The following is a 20,148-nucleotide window of genomic DNA, read 5'->3' as shown; positions in this document are numbered from 1 at the left end:
TTTCTTTTTGGTCGGATCCGACCGGATCGAAGGAATTTTTTCTGAGTGTTTTTTCTGAGTGTTCGATCTTTGTATTAATAATTATAACAAACTAGTGGAGTAATTTCACAAAAAATAATTGAATATCAATTCAATAAAAATTTAATTAATTTCTTTTTATTTAAATATTTATAGAATATCATCATGAAGTGTTATTTAATATTCGAATGTGGTAACCTGAAATATTCTTCAGTAGTTCACTATTCGAGTAATTGAATAATAAAAATTGTCACCAAAATTGAGTACAATAAACTTACCTCAAAATCACTGATTTACTCTTGTGCTTTCTTTTGTTACCGCACAAAGTTTTCACCGTTTAGTTCGATCTATCTCAATATTTTTTGTTTGTATGAAAGTAAAATCTCATTAAAAGTCATGGAACATAAAGTAGTAAGTTCAAATTAATGTGCAACGGTCCTCCCCAGCGCCCCCCACTTCCGGTCCTGCGTTTTGCTTCTGACTGGTATTTACGCTAAACGCTTTCTGTCCGTTGTCTATTAAAATATTTTTATTTTTGTACGAAAATAAAATCTGATGAATCATTTTTTAATGGAACAAAAGTTGTTTATGATGTTAGTAATATAGTTCTGCAAAGTTGTTAATATTTTACAAATTATCTTCTATTTACATTGATGGCAATGTAAATAGAAGATAATTTCGCATTCATTACAATACTTTTGATGAAAAAAAAACCCAAACGTTTTTAATTTTTTAATACCTTTACAAAATATTTAAAATAGTATAAGGGTTCTGTTTGACATGTGAAAATAATTTAAGCAATAGTATTCTCAGCGACGGGTAGACCAGCCAATTTTGTAATTTCGTCCGTAGGCAGAAGATCTCCAATGTCAATGTTATCCAAAATATCGTTACCAATTTGCACTATGAGGGGGCTTATGATCGCTGATATGTCATCCTATAATCATATGTTAAAAGTGCTTTTATCACGTGAAAGTCATAAAAATAATAACATGGAACAAATTATGCGTATCTTCTATGTGAAATCTTCTCTTCTATTTGAGCATTAATTTCACACATTAAAAGTGTCTAGGAATCAAGATTTCTTATTACGCTGTATTAATTAAAAATAAAGATTTATATTTCGATCTTTGTTTTAATAATTATAACAAACTAGTGGAGTAATTTCACAAAAAATAATTGAATATTAATTCAATAAAAATTTAATTATATTTGTTAAATTATTTATTTTCCTAAATTATGGAATTGTCAAAAAAACCATTAGTGTTAAAAAATTTAATTAAAAAACTAACTTTCAGTAATTGGCAAAAACGTGCTTGATCCCTAGATACTTTTGATGAGTGTAGTTACCGACTAATTTCGTTCGCAGAATCTGTAAAACTCTCTCCTGAAAGTTGTTATTTTGCAGATGTGACTTTATTACACCAAGGATGCTATTTATACAAAGGATTGAAAGAAACCTATACAGGGTGTTTACTTTAGACTAAAGACCGCAAGGGTGCCTTCAAATTATGCTTATAGAAGCGCAGCTGCAGCAGTGCCACAATCGTGCTACGCGCGCGGAATTTTTGCAGACTAGATATTGTTGAAAATTAGGAGTGACGCGGTTGCCAAGTCATCGTCACAGATGCGCCACTGTAGCTCATATACAAGCATCCAATTTAAAGGCACCCTAAATCTTTTAGACACGGTTAGTAAGAGAACCCGTTTGCACGACTAACTGTTGACTCAGGTTCAATTTAGCTGGACGCGAATAATCGTATCCATAGCATAACGAACTATAGCCAGGTAGAATAAGAGGAACATACTTCATTTTGAATCAAAATAATGTTTTGAGCTCTAGGAAGAATAGACAGTCTTATAAGAATTTTGAACTGCACTAAACTTGCTTTTGTTTATCAGCTTTATATATTTTAAGAGTCGATACTACCTCAGTTCGAATTCAAATTTTTCCCGTACCGAATTGGTTCTATTACGCGGGTCGAGAGACAGCTACATTGGCTTTATTTTTTTTTCAAAATAAATTAAAGCCATTTCAAAAATGTATATCGTATAAAGAAAGAAAGAAAGAAAGAAAGAAAAACGTTTATTCGCACATTTCGTATAGTATACGTGTTCTGTGTGTGTGTTATTTAATTCAGTTGATATAAAAAAATCATTAGTATATGTAAAGTACCTAGTCAATACAGCGGTTTTATTGTAAAATTTGGAGGTAAGTTTATGTTTTTTTCCTATCATGAAAATTTTTAGGAATCGTGTTTTCGCACCGTATACTAATCCGTGTATATCCCCAACTTTACTATACATTTTTGTCCAAAGTTATTGATTCAATACTTTCACTGTTATACGTAATCAACCAAAGCCATGTGAGGTTGTATCGACACTTAACAATCATCACGTTAAATTCAGTACTTCTTTTTTAAACGTACTCACTCAATATAGCCCAGCACTAGGGAAACCCTGTGTCGCGGGTGCCATGGACACACACATAGACAATCACAAATTACACCTAAACTCACGAGAGAAATAAATGTAGGCCATACAAATATTTCTCGCGGCCCGGAAATCGAACCTGGAACCTCTGCGTGGCAGTCCGGCATGGTAACCGTTCGACCACGGAGGCAGGCACATGGAGGCAATTTGCCGTGTAAATTGTACTAACGTTCAGTCTCCGTATACCTAAGTCATCGTATTTCTTATAAAGGTAATTATGGGGCGCACTATAAGTTTCCGGTAAGATTAAGAAAAAAATACTGTAAATGGTCAGAAATGAATTTATTGTTTGTCAAAATATTCTCCGTTAGCCGAATGAACCAATTTTGAAAACATTTATGTGACAATCTCTGAAACATATTTTTCGTACTCTTCGACAGCCTCTTCAGGTGATAGAAACCGTTGACCGCGAAAGTGGTTCTTAATTTTTGGAAATAAATAAAAGTCACAAGGTGCCAGATCGTTCTGTACGCAGGATGGGTCAACGTTGTTCACCTTCAAAAATTCATTTGTCTGTCTGACCGTGTGAGAACTGGCATTATCGTGGTGCAAGATGATACGGCGTTTACTGTTATTTTTACGGAGTTTGTCAATAACTTCCGGCAAAGAAATGGTCGTGTACCAATCACTATTCACGGTACAACTATTCTCCAAAGCAACTGTAGCCACGTGTCCAGTTTTATTAAAAAAAGAAGCAATCATCCGCTTAGAGGCACTTTGCATGCGCGCCACTTTGGTTGGTTTTGGCTCATCTTGAAAGGCCCATACGCTCGATTACCGCTTTGTTTTGGGATCGTAACTATAAGTCCATGTTTCGTCACCTGTTACTATATTTCACACCAAATTTGACGCCCCTTCGGTGAATTTGATAAGCATGGCATTGCACCAATTGACACGATCCGTTTTTTGAGCCTCAGTCAAATTGTATGGGATCCAGCGAGAGCACAGCTTTTTCACACCTAAATGTTTGTGTAGTATTTATTGTATTTGACTCATGCCTATGCCCAAATCTCATGGCATGTCACATGCCTGTCTGTTTTGATCATACGGCGCACAGCATCGATGTTTTTTTTGTTTACAGCAGTGGACGGGCGGCCATCACGAAATTCGTCACTGAGGTTCTTCACACGACCGCGTTTGAATTTTGCAAATCAGCTATAAATAGTCGTCTTGCATGGTGCTTCATTGCCAAAAGCAGTATGAAGCCGAGCGAAGCTCCACTGAGCTGTTAATTTACACTTAAAGTCGTAGAAAATTATACTACGACAATTTTCACCAGTTAAATCCGTAGTGATGTAGACAACCAATTTCCAAAATTACGCCACAATGTAAAAACAAGTCACATTCAGATGAAATAAACTGTATACTACAGTCAAAGAATTCCATATTCAATGTTGTAATTACTTTTTAAATGTTGTTTTTGTAAGTGGCCAGTTCCGGAAACTTATAGTGCCCAATATATATAGCCCTATGCATACCTCGTGTTCTCATGGTTTCACAAACTGCCAATTTAGTTTTTTTTCGGTCGTTTGGAGCATCGTAGCGACATTTCTTTAAAATCCTTTAAACTAATTTGTCTGTTTTATCGACGGAGAGACTACAGCGCTTAAACTCTTTAGATTATAAGTTAAGGCTTCAAGTTCCTCTTACCCCACTTGACCCTGTACATCAATTGTATAAGATACTAGTAAATAAAAGGTCGCGCGCTTCCGGAATATTCCCGCGCAGTCTCGGGAAAATCCCGCCGCTACCGTATCGTGTCTACTTTACACGATTGAGATAAAGTTCATTATGCTATGTACAATTTCGTCTCATTTCTTTCCACGGCAACATAAATTGAACCTAAATTGGTTGTGACCCTAATTAAGTTATTATTATTATATATGTATAAACAGAGTGTAAGACAGCAATAACAGCATCTTATAGATGATACCCAATAGCTTTGATTATCCTTATTTATTAATAGAATAGAATCGAATAGACATTTATTGCATGTGTTAATATATATGTACATATGTGTATATGTATGTTCCAGATTGCCTGACACCAATTTCCTGGTCTGAAACTAGGAAATTCCGTAGATTCTGACTACTAGAGCAACTGAATTCACTCTGGGGTACATCTAAAATCATCCAGACCAGAACCAATTTAGAAAAGTTAATTTCCCAAATTGGTCCTACCGGGAATCGAACCCGGGACTTCCGCATTCAGCGCCCACAGTCTAAATAATTTGGCCACCGAGGTCGTCTACTATTAATTTTTAACGTAGGTTAAGTGTTATTGTTATCACAATTTTGGACCTAACACGTTGTGTGAAATGTAAATAACTAAATAAATTACCTCAAAGAACTCCACCACTTCTGGAATAAACACTCCAAGAAAATCATTAATGAAATCATTTAGGTAGTCGTCGTTGAATACTCCCGTCAAACCAGACTGAAAATATGAACAGGAAAAATAAAAATATTAGTAACGGCATTAGTATCTGACAACAAATTTTAACGAATGTTGACTTGTATGAACTCAGAACAGACCTTAGCCGGTTGCTAGACGCTATATGACAAAAGCCATTAGACATTCATCATCAACCCATTTATACATCTCACTACTGGGCACTGGTCACCTCTCAGGTGAGTGTTTAGGCCATAGTCCGCCACGCTGGCCCAATGCGAGTTGGGGACTTCACACATTTTCCGAGGTTTCTGAACGTTTTTCGATGTAAAGTTTTCATCACGATGTTTTCCTTCGCCAAAAAGCTTATGGTAAATTTCAAATTAAATTTCCTACAAATATTCCAAAATACTTAGAGGTGCGAGCCCGGAGTCAAACCAATAGGCTACCACGCCATTTTATTAGATATATTCTCATTGGACATTTTTTTTTTTTTCAAAATTAGTGTTTTGAGCTCCACATACCGAATATATACCGGCGTAGAACGCGCTGCTACGCCTAGCACGCTACGCTTAGAACCCGCTACTACGCCTACCACGCTACGCTTAGAACCCGCTGTTACGCTTAACACGCTACGCTTACAACGCGCTGCTACGCCTAGCATGCTACGCTGAGAACCCGTTACTACGCCTAGCACACTACGCTTAACATCCGCTGCTACGCCTAGCACGCTACTTTTACAACCCGCTGCTAAGCTTAGCAAATCGACTTTCGTTCTAGTTTATACAGAAACTACGTGTTCAAATTTATGTGGAGCCTATACTGTTAGATAATTTTAATATAATGTTGATAGAGATCAGTCACGTAATATGCATACCTCAAAAGCAACCAATCCGATCCTTGCCTCTGCGCTTAGTATTCTTAAAGAGATGCCGCCAATTAAACCGAGATTCACCATCATGTTCAACTTCAGCCTCGGCTCTACTACTTTCAGCCTTAAAACCAAATAATAGAAGTTATGTGTTGCACGCGTCACAAGGTAACAAATTGTATATTTTCAAAAATTCTATATTTCGATAGTTCGGGGAGGAAAGGGCTTAATAGCCAAACTTAACAAGATAAATAAAAAGCAATATTTTATAAACGTTTTGGTTTATATATTTTTTATTTTTAACGGGCTTCGAAAAAGGAGGAGGTTCTCATTTCAACTGCATTATTTTGTATGTTACGCAATTACTACGACAATTGTCAACCGATTTGGATGATTCTTTGTTGTTGGAAATGGGGTACTTCGGTCCAATTCAAATTTAAGGAAAATATTCCACCTCTAAGATTGGCAAATCAGGGGATGAGTCCGGTCTATTGAATTTTCAGTTAACCGATTTCAATAAAACTTGGCAAACAGATGTAATTCCACAAACATTTGAGGCCTTTTTTTATAAAAAAAATCGTAATATTTATCGTAACCATATTTACGTCATTTTTACGTAAATATGGTTACGAATACGAATTGAAAATGTTACCTAACTACTACATCATGAACTCATTTTTAATAGAATTGGCGTTTAAACCGTTTCTTTCCCCTTCATATCGTCAGGGATAATGTAAATCCGCGTATGTGGCATTGGTACATGCACTAAACTATATTTTACAGGAGAGGGATTTTCATTTTTTCACAGTAAACATTAATTTGTGTTGTCTACGGACTGATACCAATAGATCCCCATATATAATGCTAATTTGGTTGCCACGACATACGTATACGCGGATTTGATTTGGCCACTAAGTTACCGAAATAGAAACTCAAACCCAATGCTAGTTACGCGTAACTGCACAATCCCCGACGACATCGAATTAATTTGAATGAAAGTTTTTAGTTACGCAATACTTACTTAGCTTCACCATTGCCAAAAATAGTAAATCCAACAACAATTACGCTGAGGTCGTAATTTTCTGAAAGGTTATCGATTTGTTACAAACAGTTGAAGTTTTTTTTTTCATCAAGTTATCTGCCAATCTTCTGTGAAGTTGACGTTTCTTTATAATACACAAAAAGAGCACAGTACACGAAAGCTAATTCCCATTGATAACTCGTAAGACTATGTAAAACCATAGAAACACAGCATCGTAAAGCAGTAGTAGATTTCAGTAACATTAGAGGTCCTTGTGCAAGAGTTCGTCCAGAATAGTAACAGCTGCCACCTTACCTACTTCAACCGCCAATCAGTAATATCAACATTACTGTGTTCCGGTTTTAAAGGGTAAGGGTACTGGTGAAATTACACGCACGGGGACTTGTCATCTTATGGCTCAGGATGACAGGCGTCATCTTTGCGATTTAAAGCTCTGAGTTGTACTGCAACTGTTATGGATAGGCGTGTAGCTTACCATCAGACGCACGATTTGTTCGTCTCGTCACTAGATATTATAAAAAAGATGCCTTTTAGACTGACATTTATAAAGACAAGTTACCTCCACACATCAAAAAAAGTTTGCGATCAATAGTATAAGCTCCTATAATTCTTTAAATTTAACTTTATCAAGAAAAAATCTATGTTGTATGCTTTCTTTAAATAGGAATACCCTGTTTGAAATTAAAATATAAAACTATTTTTTATTATTTATTTTAAAAAATTGAGCCATTAATCATAATGTAATAGTGATAGAAATTTCATAGAAAGAAAAAGACTGTTTAATTAAACTTAAATAACAATTTATTATTAAAAGGTGTGAATTCAATATAAAATAACTCCTCCCCTGGCTCGAATACATGCGAAGATCCTCCTGGGCATGCTGAGGATCAAGTTATCCAGCATTTCCTGGGGTAACCTATCCCATTCTTCAATAGCGGCTTCCCTGAGCTCTGGAACTGTTTGGGGACGTGGCTCACGGTTCCATACTGCTCGTTTAAGAGCATCCCACGCGTGCTCTATTGGGTTTAAGTCGGGCGAGCCGGCAGGCCAGTCTAATCGTGTGATATAGTATTCTTGAAGAGCAGCATTGACTCGTTGAGCTCGATGTGCGGGCGCATTATCATCGACCAGTACAAATTGGTGCCCATGGTTTACTCGGAATGGTCTGACGATATCATCAATAGCAACTGCTTTGTACATGTCTGCTGTCATGAAGCCCCGATACGGGATCAAAGGCGTTCTAGCTCCAATCATAATGCCACCCCAAAAGGACACCGATTTTCCGCCTTGCTGAACTGTTCCAGTGGCAGTTCTTTGTCTTTCACGGTCGCCTGGTCTTCTCCAGACACGGACACGTCGGTTATCTGGATGAGTGCTGATTCGGGATTCGTCAACGAAGAGACAGTTTTGCCAAATGTTTTCGTCCTCACCTTCTTCATTTTGCCGAAGTCTAGCCCACTGCAATCGTCGTTGTTGACGTTGCCGGGAATTGAGCGGAGTTCGCCAAGACCTCCGTGCTCGTAATCCAGCCTGGTGCAAGCAATTGCGAACGGTCTGCGTGCTAACTTCAAGCCCAGAGGCGGCCCTGACTTCTGCTTTTATTTTAGTGGCGTTGATTGTTGGATCACGGGCTGCCAGCAATCAAATATAGCGCTTTTGGGCAGCTGTCAAAACAGTTGGGCAACCGCTGCGGGGTCGGTCTGCTAAATTCCCCATTCCGTGATACCTCTGCAACGTAGCCACGACACAGGATTGGGATATAGCAAGTCTGCGTGCTATTACTCTCGTGGTGTATCCTTCTTCCCTCAAAGTTACTATTCTAGCTCGTAAAACCTCTGATAATCCTCTTGGCATTTTTTCAATCACAACTTTCCGCGAAAAATATCTTGAATCGCTTATAATTGACTAAATCAGATTTCTGAATGAGCGTAAGCTAGGACTGAAAGCCTTTTTATATGAAAAAACAATTGAACGGGGTCATTGTTTTATGTTCTAATTTATTTTTAAATAAAGAATCTAAAAAGAAGAAAAAATCATAATATAATCTACAGTAACAAAAAAGATTTCAGTTTTTCGAAGTGATCGCAAACTTTTTTTGATGTGTGTACTTACATAGATAGATATAGACCTGTGTTACAGATCTCTAGGGTCTCACCACAAATCAGTTTTTTTTTTCATAAATTAAAATACGTTAAACAGTAAACAAATGTGGTGACGAATTGAGATTACGTGTGTGTGTGTATGTGTGTGCATGAACGTGTATACTTAGTGGTGTGGGTGCGTGTAAGTGGGTTTGTCAGTGTTTACGAATGCTCGCAAATGTATGCGTATAGAGTGAATATTATACTTATTATAAATTTATAATTCACTTGGTCGCTTAGAAGTACTATGCATTATTTAGGGATCATTATAGGATTTTCACAAGTATCAAAAACGAACTTCGACTAGATGGCGTGTTTAGCAAATTTTTCGTATATTTACAAAAGGAACTTAAAACGAAGTTTAAGCAAGAAATGAAATAGAAATTTAAGTTTAGTTCGTAATTTCTTACTTAAACTTCGGCGAAATTCGTTTTGTAAACATGAAAAAATGTTTACTTCGCCATTTTTGCTAAATCGACGTTAAAATTCGTTTTATAAATGTGAGCCTTAAGGCTGTAGTTGAAGTCTCCAAAGTTACATCAGGTAATTAAATTGTTGAGGATATTATTTTTATCTTTTAAAAAGTATTAATATTGTCACCATAACATTTTACGGTCGGTTTAGGTCTTCAAACAAGACGGCGAGTACGTGGCGCGACTGCTGCGCGGCTGTAGCGCTGCACCTGCTCGTCTAAATATTGTATGAGAATTAATAGAGGTGCAACAGCGCCACAAACGCGCCATCCACTGCAGCGTTTCTATAAATGTCTTATTTTCCTTAAGGTACGATTTTTAAATCAAAACTGTTCCACAAAAATCTGAATTGTAATTAAACATTAAGATTAATAAAGACGTGTAAACAAATTAGCACACTGTATTTTCAGAGTCATCAATAGTTACTGCAAGCACGATTCTCCACTTTTTCTTATACTTTCAGTGTAGTTTTGGCAATTTTTTTAACATAATCCGAGCGCAGTCACCTGGTGAAAGAGAGCTAATGAAGTTATATCGGTGATTTTTGCCTTCCTACGACAGTGCCACTTTTTGAACTACAGTGTATCTACCAATATATTTGATCACAGATGACAACCCTACGCTGCGGGAGTTACAGTACTTGTCTTTGTGCCCTAAATACAAAGCTATTGATAATACGTACTGGCATCGATATCGATTACAGGTATGTAAGCATCTAGTACCACGGCGTGTCTGAGTGGTTGAAGGACTGTCGGCGCTGGTGTGAAACTGAAGTCATCTATCTCGAAAGTGCTCAGACCTGTTACTACTAAATCAGTTGCTTCTATGTGAGAACTGAAACATGTACAATTTGAGCATATTTATTACGCAAAAGCAATACTACTGCATCAACAACACCAAAGTCATCCTGCCAACTTTAATGCATTGAGCAATAAAATATAAACTTTATCTTCGACTGGTTAAGTTACATTTCCATAAAACAAAAAATCATCACCATCACATGTGTTCTAAATTGCAAGTTTATTGTATTGTAAAGTGCACGCGGCGCCGCTTGCTGCACCTTCTTTTTCATTTTTTGTTTAAAGAAATATAACCTTGCCTTGTAGATGATATAGTTTATGTTGTATTGTTCAACGCAACGCCTCTTCGCCTGGCTATGGCAATTTGAGTCAACCCTTCCATTCACTGCGACCTACCTACTACCTACTTTGAGTATGCCCAAAGTGTTGAAGTATCCCATTCAGCCATCATTCCCTCATCACTTACACTTAGTAGTGTCCTTAACGATTTCGTGATCTCCAAAGTGTCTACATCAGCTAAAGGGAGCTAATGTCCATTTGCTAAGAATATGGTAGGACATTCGCGAAATATTTATTATCACTTCTCCGGCCTATTACGTGGACAAGTGTGTACTCACTTTTCTAGTCCAAGATTATCCAACTGCAAATATACACGGTCGAGTTTCAAAGGATCTAGCACTGGGATATCATCACTGCCATTGATCATTAAATCTCGCAGGTTTTCTATTATGTCCAGAATTATATTCTCGATTATGGTATTTCTTGGTGCGACATCTGGAATAGAAGTTTTATCATATTTTGTTTTTACTGTGTTCCGGGTTTCGGTACCCGTCAGAATAAATTTGGCAAATTAACTTTCTATGAGTATACTCCGTTTTAGTTCTCATAGTACAGGGAAATTCCCTAATTTGAAATCAGATAATGTATATAATTATGTTGATGAAAAGAAGTACCAGCCACAACTTTACTCGCTAGTGTCCTAAGAACTAAAAGGCGAACTTAATTACCACCAGGCAGGTGACGATTATTGAACATAATGGACCTAGCTAAGTCAATGAACCTCTAGTATCGGACTTTACAACGGCCTCATCCATCCATTTACTGGAGGGCCATCTTGCATTACGTCTTCTTCTATATTTCATAACCCCAATTCGAGGACTTTTCTGATTAGCTAGTGAGGAGAGTGTTGTTATCCTATGGTGTTAACCTTCATTTTTAAAATCAATAATTGTTGTAACTAATGAAAAAGATACTCCATAAATTGAATACATCTTTGTATTTAAACCGAACTATTTACATAATAACCTGTGATTAAGTCTAATAATAATAACTTCGGTCGCCCAACGGCTTGCACTATAGTCGCTAAATGAGGAAAGACCAATTTTGAAGAAGCAATTTTCAAAATTGGTTCTGGGCTGGGTGTTCTGGATAGTGCACCTGAATGAATTCCGTTGTTCTGGTGGTCATAGTACAGGGAATTTCCTAATTTGAGATCTAGTAATTAGTGTGATTGTCTAGGACATTTTTATTACAATGTTTAACAAGAACTTAAATAAGCTGCCACAAAGCTAAGCTATATTTAGGAAGAAATATAAACAAATTAGCCCAAGAAGATCAAGAAACCGATATGCGATCTGTATATTACCGTACTCGAATTTACTGTACATAATTTATGGGCGTAACTAAAACTTTTTGTTTCTCCGTTATCGTCTTCCTTTTGCTTTTCCTGATTATTTGATACATATTTACTAGGCGATAATAACACTAATCCGCACCACGCAACGGCGTGAGCGACGACGTAATCACGCGCGTGGTGCCTTAGAAGCAAATCTACTTCAACACGCGGTTTACACCGCACTAGGATAACGGTACGTAAAATACTCGCTTCACGATCTGAGTTCTTTCTTTGTTAAGAATGGTTTATAATGGTTAATTATATTTGGTTTTTGTTTACTCATAACCATACCCCACTCACATCACTTTTTACAAACGAGATCGATAAATGGATCATTGAATTGAACTGAATTACAAAGATTTGAAAATATGAAGATACATTTTTCAACTAGGTACAGTTAAGAGCACTTTAAGCTTGACACTTTGTGATTTGACCGTTCTTATCATAAGCGGCATAGAGTTAGATTTAAATCTTAATTGTCAAGTTTTTCCAGAGCTTTTTATCCGCTCACGCGATACATGCAGCCGTAGATGCATACCACACCTAGAGGTGCCGGTGATGATTTTATACCGATTTATCGGATATCGAAGTTATAACAGGTAAAAGAACTAATATTAATTGCTATTTCGGTAACTACTCTAGCAAACCATAAAGTTTTTAATACCTGGGTCTGTCATTTAAAAAAAATAAACAACTTCAAAAATACGTCACGACAATCGTGTGTGTTATTGTTTGGGCTGGTGATTTCGGTGTTTATTTATTGAAAACATACCGTAAGTAGCGTTTTTTAAGTTTACCCTGAATATAAATGTTTATAAACTATACTTTAAGGAGTAATTTCATGGTAAACGTTAGAACCACTCAAACGGAATATTATCATATTTATCCAAGTACACCAAAAATTTCATCAGTGCTTTTTAAGTGCAGGATTTCCGGTGTATTACTGCATTTTATTTGAGATGTTTTGTTGGTAGTGCGGAGGGTATTTATTTAGCAATGCAGAATAATATTTTTTCTATAAAAACTTGTATTTAAACTGAATCCTTTTCTAATTTGCAAAACCAAATAGCCGCCATTTTGCGTTAGGAGGAGCGCATCGCTTGAGCGGATATGGCCAAGGGCCACAGCTTAGATGTTATTGGGTACATCTAATTTACATGGATATCAGAATGGACATCACATAATAATGATGATTTTCATATAAAAGTACCTAACCTCTTTCAGCTTCAGCAACACCAACGTTTTCAACCGGCAGAGCTGCGACGAAGCCCACCACGGTTAACATGCAAATAGTTATCAAGCGCATTTTTGAAACCTGGAAACACAAAATATAAAAGAGAAATTATAAACTTCGTCAGAAGCAATGTGCTTTTTGTTTTTGTACGCAAGGTAACTCATCTAATAGACAACGTAGTTACGGTTCTGTATCATACACATCTTAAACTGGACAAAGGTGTCCTGCAGTGAGAGACATAAGGGCCTAATAATCCTCATATAGGCCAATCGCAGGCAAAGGTCGAAACGTGTGTACTAAATTAAACATAACATCAGTAATTGGATAATTAAATGGAAAATACACTACTTACCTCGTCTCTTCCCAGTCGGAATTTGATAATCTTAATCATTAGTACCAAATTATCGGCAAATCACTTAACATCGATAATGATAACGCAATCACGTCATTTATTTACGCTTTATGGTCAGTAGCATAAAGAAAGATAGTGTCATCGTTGCGTCGTGTAACAATAAAATAACGTAATTTTCGTCTTCATCTGTATTTCGGAGGAAGCTATTATGAAACTACGATTTGAAAAATGACTTTTTTCTTAAACATACAATATTTAAAAAGATCGTTCCTATTAGTTGTGTAGTTTAATGTTTATATAATATGTAGACGTAAGTTCTTAAAAAAGGCATTTATTTTTCTCCTAGAATGATATAAATATGAGTACTGATAACCCAATCATAAAGCTATACAATGAATACATACTATATACCATTGGATGACATAATTAAAATTAAAACTTAGACAGTTTGATAACCAATGAGTTCCGATGTACTTCGGATACAGTGTCAAGAATTGCAATGGTAAAAAGGCTTTTAACAATAAAAAATCAGCTAAAAGCAAAAATTTTAAGAAGGGCCCGAAAACAGCTGGCAAAGGTGTACATTTGGAGTAGCATTGCATGATAATGAGACATAGACAATAATACGAAGAGACAGAGATCGGTTGCGAGCATTTGAGATGTGGTGCTGGAGAAGAATGGAAGGAAGGATTTGAACGGAAAGAAAAACCAATGACTTGGTAAGAATATGGCAGAAAAAGAGAAGCTCATTAACGACAGTAAAAAATCGAAGGGTAAAGATCGAAGTCGTTTGCCTGGCGGTAGCCATCACACTTGTCCATAATAGTTGCAGTGCCGGTCAGAGCTTTAAATCGCAAAGATTTGAGGGGCACTGCCACTGCTCCCGTTACCCTGAGATATAAATTGAAAAGTCTCAAGTGCCTGTAATTTCATCAGCACCTTTACCCTTCAAAGCAAAGGCAACTGACGTAATGCGCACATTACCGCTTGGCAGCAGAAATAAATAGGGTAGTACTTCTCTGTGTTTAATGTATACGTGAAAACAAGGGTTTTGTCAAAGCTTAGGATTTTTTGTTACAAATTAATGTGTTATTCATCACTATCTAGTCCTGGAGCAAAGATGGGGGCCGCGATAGAACGAGCTCGTCCAAGAGATGCCTATGCAATCGTACCTTAAGGTACTCGGGTTAAATGTGCTCGGAAACACAGATGCAGGCTGGAAATTCCAATTCTAGACTGAGCACGTTATAAAAGATGACGAAAAGTGCTTAGTAAGCCGGAAACGAATATCAACCAAGTATAAATGATATCTCGCCTTACGTAATACTCTAAACTGGATATCCGATGGTAAAAGCGGGCGGGTGGATTGAACAAGTGGAGTTTACGGTTGCACTGAACAAATCCATAAAGTTTAGACTTAAGCTTATCGTCTATAATATATACTAGTTTATATAAGTCTAATATAAGTCTTCTGGCTCTGTGGTCAAGAGAAACTTGATATTTCGCTGAGCCATCCCACAGATGACTATAATACTCTATCCGAGATCTAACTTGCTCTATATACTAGGTTAAAAGCTGTCCAAGCCATAATATTGCTTCACTGTAAGTACAGCATCTGACAAAGGTTATTACATTATAGCACGAGAACAGTGAGGAATGATTTCTTTTTTCTTTTTTTTCTTTTTTTTCAAATTATTTTTTACAACTTTTTTTTATATAAAATATAAGTTCGCATTTGACCTCCATCTCACCTGATGGAAAGTGACGATGGAGCATGCACACCTAAATAATACCTATTCACTGTCGCCTTGAAAAGGTCTCCTCAAGTCTCCAGGCAGAGAATTCCACTCCATAGCCGTTCGCCTTATAAATGTAGAAGCGTAACGCTTCATGCGAATCTTTGGAATATCCACAACATAGGGGTGGAACCCAAGCCTACGCCTAGTCCCCCGGTGATGGATAGGGAAAGGCAGAATTAAATTATGTAATTCCATCGCACACTCTCCTACGCAACTATAGGCATAAATATAATAATTATGTGAAAACCCTACAAAGTGTAGGCATTGACGCACCGAACAGGCGGAAGTTGGGATACCTGTCTAATTATACTATACTTTTTAAGTGTATATAAAATAATCAAATTAACAAATTAAAAAATAATTATTTATTAATAAAATTTTGTATTTACAGGAGGAGGAGCATCATTGAATAAATTAAATATAAGTTAACATTTAATTTATTCAATCCACTGCTTAAATTCAAATCCATTGCTTTGCACCCGAAGAGGATGTTATTCCACCCAATAATACAAACAACTTCTAGTACAGAAATTCCACTGAAATAAAAGTTAGTATTAAAAAGTGGAATGATCCCCCTTTACAGTTAAATCCTTTTTCAGAAAAAATCTTCAATAATTTGCCGAGCGATTATCTCGACAAGCTCGTTGACTTCTTGCTGTAATAAAAAAGAACATTTATTGATTTCTATTACTTATAAACACTTAACTTCATAAACTACTCAAGCTTTTTCTACTTTAATGTTATTCAAGTAAAAAATGCCTTAAACAGCTAGTGTGCAAGTAGAAGTAAAGAAAAATTGTGTGTCTTTGTTATTAAAGTCACAGTCACACTTTTTCCTTTATATACGTAACATGCAGATGACTCTACTCCGCCTGATGTTAAATTGAAAATGGAATCCAACCGTGAAGGAGCAATACAGTTCTTAACTCGTCAAAATCAAATATGCCATAGTTACGGTAAATAAATTTACACTTTTATTCAAATGATGTCAATGATGTAACGTATAATTATGCACAAAGAAATTTAATACATTGTCTGTCTTTCATTGTGGATATAGCTGACAACAGCCTAGTTCCAAAATTGGTGTACAGTAAACCCGGATTCAATTTTAAGTCCAACTAGCGTCACTAAATCTTTTCGATCCATAGTTAATTAAAATTACTATTTATAATTTGTTTCACGGTAAAAAGAATCATGAGGAAACATGAAGGACTGACTTTGACTTCAGACTAACTTTCAAGTTAAAGGTTATTTAGAGGGTAGGTAATAATGACATATCATTAGCAGCTAATGCGGTGACTAAATTCTAGTGGTCAAACGTTTCCACTATTACACCAATTTTACATGTTCTAAAATTTTATATTTTCATTATTAAAAAAATCAATGAAACATTTAATGAAAAATCTTATTACCTGGTGTGCCACAATAGCGTTGGGTATGTTTACTGAAACAAAAGTATTGACTCGTTCCGATATATCAGTACCAAAAAAGTTGAAGCGGCCATTGTACTGAAAGATAAATAGATGAAAAGATCAGTAAAAACAAACACAATAAGCACATATGCTCAACCATCAACACCACTTGTTTCTTAATGTGATTACCTGAATCCTTTGGAGATCGAATTCAAGGTCTATTGAACGGATTATAGGACCAACAATAACACCGAGGAAGTTCAGAACTACTTCACCAGAAACACGAGGTTCGATCACGGATAATCTGCAAAAAGCATCTGTTATTTATTTGTTCCTGGTAAATCACACCCTTATCAACTTCAGGACAGACAGATGCTAGGAAATCCTGAACTTCTCTGTCTGTCTCGACTTTCTGCTGTCTTCAAGAAAACCTTTATGTAATAATAAAATATAGTAACGCCCACGCTTATAACCCCGCACTAGGGAAACCCTGTATCACGCGTGCAATGGACACACACAAAGACAAACACAAATTACACTAAAATTCACGAGAGAAATAAATGTACAACAGTGTTAGGAACTATATCAGTGGTTAGTGTGGATGAGACTTTAGAAAGTGACGTTGTTATTGTAGGGTGCAAACCTGACAATGACTTTAATAAAAACAAAGCAAACGAGGGTAGTTGCTCACCGAGTGTCACAGTGTCAAGTTTAGTGTGACAATAGAACTTGGCAAATAGATGTAATTCCACAAACTTTTTAAATTAAGAATCGAAGAGTAAGTAGAGAAGTAAATAGACAAATATAAAATTAAGTTAGTAAAACCATCCCTACCTGCCGTTTATATGTACGTTTATATCCGCTCCTAGAGCAACTGCGTCCAATGCGACATTACCTTTAATGAAATAAGGTTTGATTTTCATTGAAGTCGTAATATAAAATATAAATCTGGGTCTATTTCAAAGAAACAGTCGCCAGGTAGAACAATTTTAAACAACTTATTTCGAGTTTTCACTACTCGAACATTGACGTCATAAGTGTCGTAGCATTTCGGGGTTCGAACGTAATAGTCAAATTTTAAACAGAACTCATGAAGCTTACCAATTTCAACGGATAATTCAGGCAAGGAAATATCCAAGGTCAACCTTCCAGATAGTATTGCAAAATTGATGCTGTTGATGACGATGTTGCTAAGACCTCTGAACGCGATGTTCTCGATTAGAGCATCGATCGACAAGATCCTATTTAGAAAAAGAACAATTTTAATAATAACGCATAATATGTACGGAAAATACCGTTTACATTTGTAACCTAGTCGCATTCCTAGGTTTTTCCAATGGTTACATATAGGAAATGACACTATTTTTATCTATATTTGTTTTTTATTTTCTTTCCTAAAAAAAGGTCAGCCGTGACCGTAAGAACTGTAAAGGCCACGAAACATTGGTTTATTTGAAAAAACAAATATACGATAAAAATAGCTTCATTTCCTTTGTATCCGAAGTCAGGCGACAACTTAAGTAATAAAATTTTCTTATAATATGGGATATCACTGTTTAACATTGCAAGATCGTTTAACTTTTAATTTCGTTTAATAGTTACAATTTACTTGAATAATTATAAATAAACATACAAAAAACTATGTCTTCACTGCCAAGTAACATCAAATGACCGACGATTTCGTGACAGAAGAAGACTGTAGGTCTTAAAAAGGCAAAAAATATATAAATGTTTAGTCAAAATAAAAATTAGTTTATGGAACACCACAATTCATTTTTTTGACATGAATCATCATTGCACGGGCCGAATTAAATAATATTGAAAATACTTACACAGGTACAGGCAGTTCAAAGGCAAATCCAGCCCTGTCGAACGTCCAAGGGTCAAGTCCAGCGTCACGGATTCGATTGCTTACATTTTCTAACGCTTCCGCTATTGAATCGGTTACAACGTTTTGGCCTTCGATTGGATCTATAAACAGGTACAATAAGTACTATAAACAGGTACTATAAACAATACAATTACTCTTGTGAGTGGCAAATATTCCACGATTACTTTTTTAGCCCAAATCAATTTTCGCCAGACGAACAAGTGTCTGAAATATTTGAGGACTTGGAAAATCTAAACAGTAAACGGGTCCAAATTATATTTTTAACTTACTAAGAGGATAATTAACCCTCCCCTATTGGCTTAAATCCTTTTGTTTTCGGCGATATCACGTGATAACGGGATAATGTTAAAGCAACTACGTTAGCGCAAATACCCTCTGTTCCTTTTATTATTCTAAGCTCTGTTCAAATTTCATTTAACCTGCACAATGACACTTTAATTTTAATTTAACAAGCACTAAGGCTGCCTTTCCACCAGAGGTATGCGAAGTAGCGGGACGGTGCGAGGATGTGTAGCAGCGCTGTGAAACGGTGTGATGTTTTCCACCAAAGCTGTGCGAGGTAGCTAGGTGATGAGAGGTTGTACAGCGGCGCGGTGCGAAGATGCGTTACGGACTCTTTTCAGATCTGCGCGGGCGGGGTACGGTGTGGTGGGGTGAGCGGTTGCGATGTGTCAGTGTCAGTTAGTGTCATACTTTCAGTAGCCCTAGTTTCCTGCACTGTTTAGTACACATTCCTCGCCCGCATCCCTCGCACACATTTCTCGCACACATCTCTCACACACATCTCTCGCCATTTTGTATGTACAAATACTTAGCTCCGCTAACCCTTTTCCACCGGAGCTGCGCTAAGCGACGCTAGGAAAATGAAGTAATTCTATGCGTGGATTTTTAGTTACGTACCTCCTCGCTACGTCGCACATCTCTGGTGGAAAGGCAGCCTAAGGCGGACACTATTCTACGATGCCCTAACCAAACACTCCCTAAATAGGCAAATGATATTGACGTGTTCAGTAACACTGAGTTAAAACTTAAGTCAAGAAAGAAATAGTCACCAACCAAAGCTCTATGGTTCAAATTCCGCAGCTTACTTTTGACCGATGGTCCACTCAACCTTTATGTGACTATGACTTACATGTTTAATTATAAGTACTGTAAGTGTAAACTAAACTGTTAGTGTAAAAATATCATCATTTTTGTTTATATTTTAGCTATGCGTATGTAAAAAAGTCATGACTGGGCAATTAATAAAATTTTAAGAAATTTCGACTTCTGAAGTATCGATGTGGTTGAACTGAAAAAGAAGAACAATTGACGCAATTTTAAAGCTCATTTACTATATTTACTTACATTCGGTTGGAACTAGTTGTACGCGGTCAGGTAATCTGCTAGCGTAAACTCCAGCAAGTACTACAGCCAAGATAATAGTGATTGATTTCATTTTCACGATGGTATCACCTAAAATTTTAAAAATGATAAGTCATATATAGAGTCTCAGGGTGACAGCCGCAGTGGCAGAGTCCCTCAGATCTGTCACTTGGTGTAACACACACACACAC

General features: G+C 36.6%; 2 protein-coding genes across 2 annotated transcripts; both read right to left on the bottom strand.

Moving 5' to 3' along the window:
* Positions 1-783: 783 nt before the first annotated feature.
* On the bottom strand, positions 784-13,203 carry LOC113233248. The gene is made up of 7 exons (XM_026468291.1): positions 13,120-13,203; positions 10,847-11,003; positions 10,112-10,263; positions 6,795-6,855; positions 5,780-5,897; positions 4,852-4,947; positions 784-955 (listed from the first exon to the last, which is right to left on the bottom strand). Exons 1-7 carry the CDS (start codon positions 13,187-13,189, stop codon positions 812-814), a joined length of 798 nt encoding a protein of 265 aa, XP_026324076.1. The 5' UTR covers positions 13,190-13,203; the 3' UTR covers positions 784-811.
* Positions 13,204-15,680: 2,477 nt separating this feature from the next.
* On the bottom strand, positions 15,681-20,048 carry LOC113233313. The gene is made up of 7 exons (XM_026468403.1): positions 19,940-20,048; positions 18,534-18,672; positions 17,803-17,942; positions 17,536-17,596; positions 16,891-17,005; positions 16,702-16,797; positions 15,681-15,944 (listed from the first exon to the last, which is right to left on the bottom strand). Exons 1-7 carry the CDS (start codon positions 20,028-20,030, stop codon positions 15,885-15,887), a joined length of 702 nt encoding a protein of 233 aa, XP_026324188.1. The 5' UTR covers positions 20,031-20,048; the 3' UTR covers positions 15,681-15,884.
* Between the last annotated feature and the right edge of the window lie 100 nt (positions 20,049-20,148).

Source organism: Hyposmocoma kahamanoa, unplaced genomic scaffold, assembly GCF_003589595.1.
Source record: "Hyposmocoma kahamanoa isolate Upper Pololo Valley unplaced genomic scaffold, ASM358959v1 78, whole genome shotgun sequence".
In the NCBI taxonomy this organism is placed as follows: domain Eukaryota; kingdom Metazoa; phylum Arthropoda; class Insecta; order Lepidoptera; family Cosmopterigidae; genus Hyposmocoma; species Hyposmocoma kahamanoa.
The sequence above is the reverse complement of the archived record's forward strand: the minus strand, read 5'-3'. Positions and strand labels throughout refer to the sequence as shown.

What these genes read in the sequence shown, in the direction of transcription:
- LOC113233248 (XM_026468291.1), bottom strand. Translation starts at nt 13,189, where the DNA reads ATGTTAACCGTGGTGGGCTTCGTCGCAGCTCTGCCGGTTGAAAACGTT. An exon ending in GATAATCTTGGACTAGAAAA is followed by an intron (nt 10,264 to 10,846) that starts GTGAGTACACAC and finishes TACATGTTTCAG; the next exon opens with TTCTCACATAGAAGCAACTG. An exon ending in TTTGGCAATGGTGAAGCTAA is followed by an intron (nt 5,898 to 6,794) that starts GTAAGTATTGCG and finishes TTTGGTTTTAAG; the next exon opens with GCTGAAAGTAGTAGAGCCGA.
- LOC113233313 (XM_026468403.1), bottom strand. Translation starts at nt 20,030, where the DNA reads ATGAAATCAATCACTATTATCTTGGCTGTAGTACTTGCTGGAGTTTAC. An exon ending in ACAACTAGTTCCAACCGAAT is followed by an intron (nt 18,673 to 19,939) that starts GTAAGTAAATAT and finishes ACCTGTTTATAG; the next exon opens with ATCCAATCGAAGGCCAAAAC. An exon ending in ACGCTATTGTGGCACACCAG is followed by an intron (nt 15,945 to 16,701) that starts GTAATAAGATTT and finishes TTTTTATTACAG; the next exon opens with CAAGAAGTCAACGAGCTTGT.